This window comes from Saccostrea cucullata, unplaced genomic scaffold (assembly GCF_032062105.1).
Source record: "Saccostrea cucullata isolate Sc308-1 unplaced genomic scaffold, CSIRO_AGI_Scuc_v1 ctg1382, whole genome shotgun sequence".
NCBI classification, from domain to species: domain Eukaryota; kingdom Metazoa; phylum Mollusca; class Bivalvia; order Ostreida; family Ostreidae; genus Saccostrea; species Saccostrea cuccullata.
Genome location: NW_026931734.1, coordinates 10,328 through 13,328, shown reverse-complemented (window position 1 = coordinate 13,328; position 3,001 = coordinate 10,328). Strand labels below are relative to the sequence as shown.

The following is a 3,001-nucleotide window of genomic DNA, read 5'->3' as shown; positions in this document are numbered from 1 at the left end:
GTACGAGATACTAAGTCGTACGTACGACATAATAAGTCGTAAGAACGAGATACTAAGTCGTACGTACGACATAATGATTTATCTATAATTCATGAAGCATCGATAAAGTATGGACGGTGTAAAAACTGTCGACGCGCTTGTGAAGAAATATTTTTTGTTAGGATTTAACCACAACGAAATATTACAGTGTCTAGTTTCGAACAATGGAATTGTTATAAGCATCAGAAGCTTGAGACGACTCTTGGCTAAAATGAAGCTCTTTCGCCGCAAGCATTATTCAGATATTTTTGATGTGGCTATGTTTGTAATGGAACAGATTGAAGGATCGGGTCAGTTATATGGATATAAACTATTACATTTAAAATGCATCAAGAATGGTTTTGTTGTTAACCAGGAAACTATAAGATTCTTGCTTCAAATAGTTGACCAAGATGGCGTTGAAACAAGACAGAGAAACAGGTTGCAAAGGAGAAACTACTTTGGCTGTGGTCCGGATTTTACATGGCACGTAGATTCGTACGATAAATTAAAGCCATATGGATTCTGCATAAACGGTTGCATAGATGGGTTCTCACGAAAAATTATATGGCTGGAAGTTTACACTTCAAATAATAATCCTAATTTGATCGCCAGTTATTATGTGAACGCAGTAAAATGTCGACAAGGCTGCCCCAAAAGGTTACGATTAGATCGTGGAACGGAAAACAGTTCAATTGCTCAAATGGAAATGTTCTTTAGATACGAAGATGATGATGACGACCTTACCAACTGTGTCATATTTGGATCAAGCAACCATAATCAAAGGATTGAATCATGGTGGGGGTATTTTCGGAAGCATTGTGGCCAATATTGGATGAACACCTTCCAAAAACTTCGTGATGAAGGAAATTTTACCTGTGACTTTGTAGACAAAAGTATTCTTCAATTTTGTTTTATGCAAACAATTCAGGTATGTAAATAGGTTTTAAATGTATTTACTGTGGAATCTGAATAGGTCCTTGCAGTTCACCATCGCACCATCGAGCATAGACTTCATTAGGGTTGATGACGATATCGATGAAGCGATCGTGCGACAATGCAATGACAAAGGTGCGATAGCACGATGAAGCGATAGTAAATCACTTCGTCGTCACCATACTATAGCGTCATCGTAATCGCACAATCACTATAGCCCTATCGTACTATCGCACCATCGTCATCGCATTGTCGCGCCATCGCATCATCGTCATCACGCTATCACTTCATCGTTATCACACCATCGCTTCATTATCATCGCATTATTGCATCATCGCACTATCGACCTTAACCTTGTTAGTGTGATAATGCAATTGTTAATTACATTGCTATTTCCTGATTCCATTGTATAGTAATAAAGTTTTATTTAAAGAAACCAATTACAATATATATTTATGCTTATTGATTTCTTAAATATGTGAGTGATACATGCACGGTTAACCGGCCAATCGGTAGCAACAGGGTGTGATTAACCGTTTAGTAATCGTGCAATCATGCAATATTAAGATTGAATACTGTTTGATATCTCCATATCCTTCTATATACTAGTCTAGTTTTCTATACTCAGTGTATATTTCAGGACGAAATTAATGAAGTAGTAGAAATCTGGAACACCCATCGTATACGCCCATATAGAATTCAAATAAGCCCAAGTGGACGTCCAAACATTATGTACAATCTTCCACATTTATATGGAGCACAAAGCCATTTATGCAGAGTTACAGAGGAGCAGATAGCTGTTTGCGAGAGTGAATGCACTCCAAAAACCGATTTTCCATGTGATGAAACAGTATTTGAGTTGTGTTGTTTTCTTATGGAAGAAGCCGGTTATGACACGCATGTACCACAAGACACAAATGAAAAAGAACAGTTATACATTTTTCTACGAGATGCAGTACGACTCCAGCTACGGTTATAGAATCACATACATCCGCCAGATTACATGAATCGCATCTTTTCTTCAGTTTTTTTGTTTTGTAAATTTGTTCAACATATGTAATAAAAGAGATTAATGAAATTTGCAATCAAAAACATTTATAAATTAATTGTTCGAAAAATTAGCCTAAAATGAAACGAAGTTGTCATTGAAATAAAAGTTGATATCAGATTTTCTACTGTAAAGTAATGGTTTTATATTTAAATGATAAAATGCTTTGTAATATGTTTGTTAGTATAGGTATTATTTTCACAGCTGTTGCATAGAAAAATCAAAGAAATACATTTTATTGTTTACATTTACATCTTTATAAAACGAATTCAAAGTAAAATTAAATTAGTTAAATATTGTATTATAGATGAATGAATCATTGTATGCATAACTGATGGAAAAAGTCTTCATGAAATTACGCATATGGCTTGCTAAGTGTGGTTTATGCACTGATTAAGCTCACTTTTAAATGACACACTCGCCTCCCATGTGGTTATAATGACAAAGTCCATGTTCTGCTCTGTGAGTCCCGAAATAAGTGTCAGGTCAAAAAGTAAAATGGATGTATGGCATATGCATAGGCGTCGGAAGCAAATCGAAAGTGGAGGGGCTAATTGAAAGTTGGGGGTTGGGCCTTAAAAGGAGCTCTTTATTTTTTAACTTATAAATTATTTTTGCCTTGATACTACATGTATTTGAAAGTATTACTTTTATATCTGTTTGTTATAGTGTTCTGCAGATTTCGTGCATTTCACTCGGTCCAGTTACCAGTAATCAAAATATATATCAAAAGAATTTGATGCGTTTGCAATACAATTCAAACAAACAGAATTACAAATAGAAAGGATACTAGTGCAAGCAATAGCGTATGTCGCCCAAACGCTCCCCAACTCCCTTTTGGTGCCAATTCCCTGTAAGCTTCATTAAATAATTTTTGCTTTTAACAACGTTTTCCCAAAAGGATACCAGTTATATTCAAATTTTTGCATTGCACCCCAGCGCATGTGAATGCATGTGAGTTATGAGCATATCATTTGTCTACACTATCTATATATTTTA

The 3,001-nt window shown here is 35.3% G+C and overlaps 1 protein-coding gene across 1 annotated transcript; it reads left to right on the top strand.

The window, feature by feature from the left end:
* Positions 1-2,032, top strand: LOC134233412 (uncharacterized). The gene is made up of 2 exons (XM_062715377.1): positions 1-949; positions 1,595-2,032. Exons 1-2 carry the CDS (start codon positions 110-112, stop codon positions 1,931-1,933), a joined length of 1,179 nt encoding a protein of 392 aa, XP_062571361.1. The 5' UTR covers positions 1-109; the 3' UTR covers positions 1,934-2,032.
* Positions 2,033-3,001: the final 969 nt, after the last annotated feature.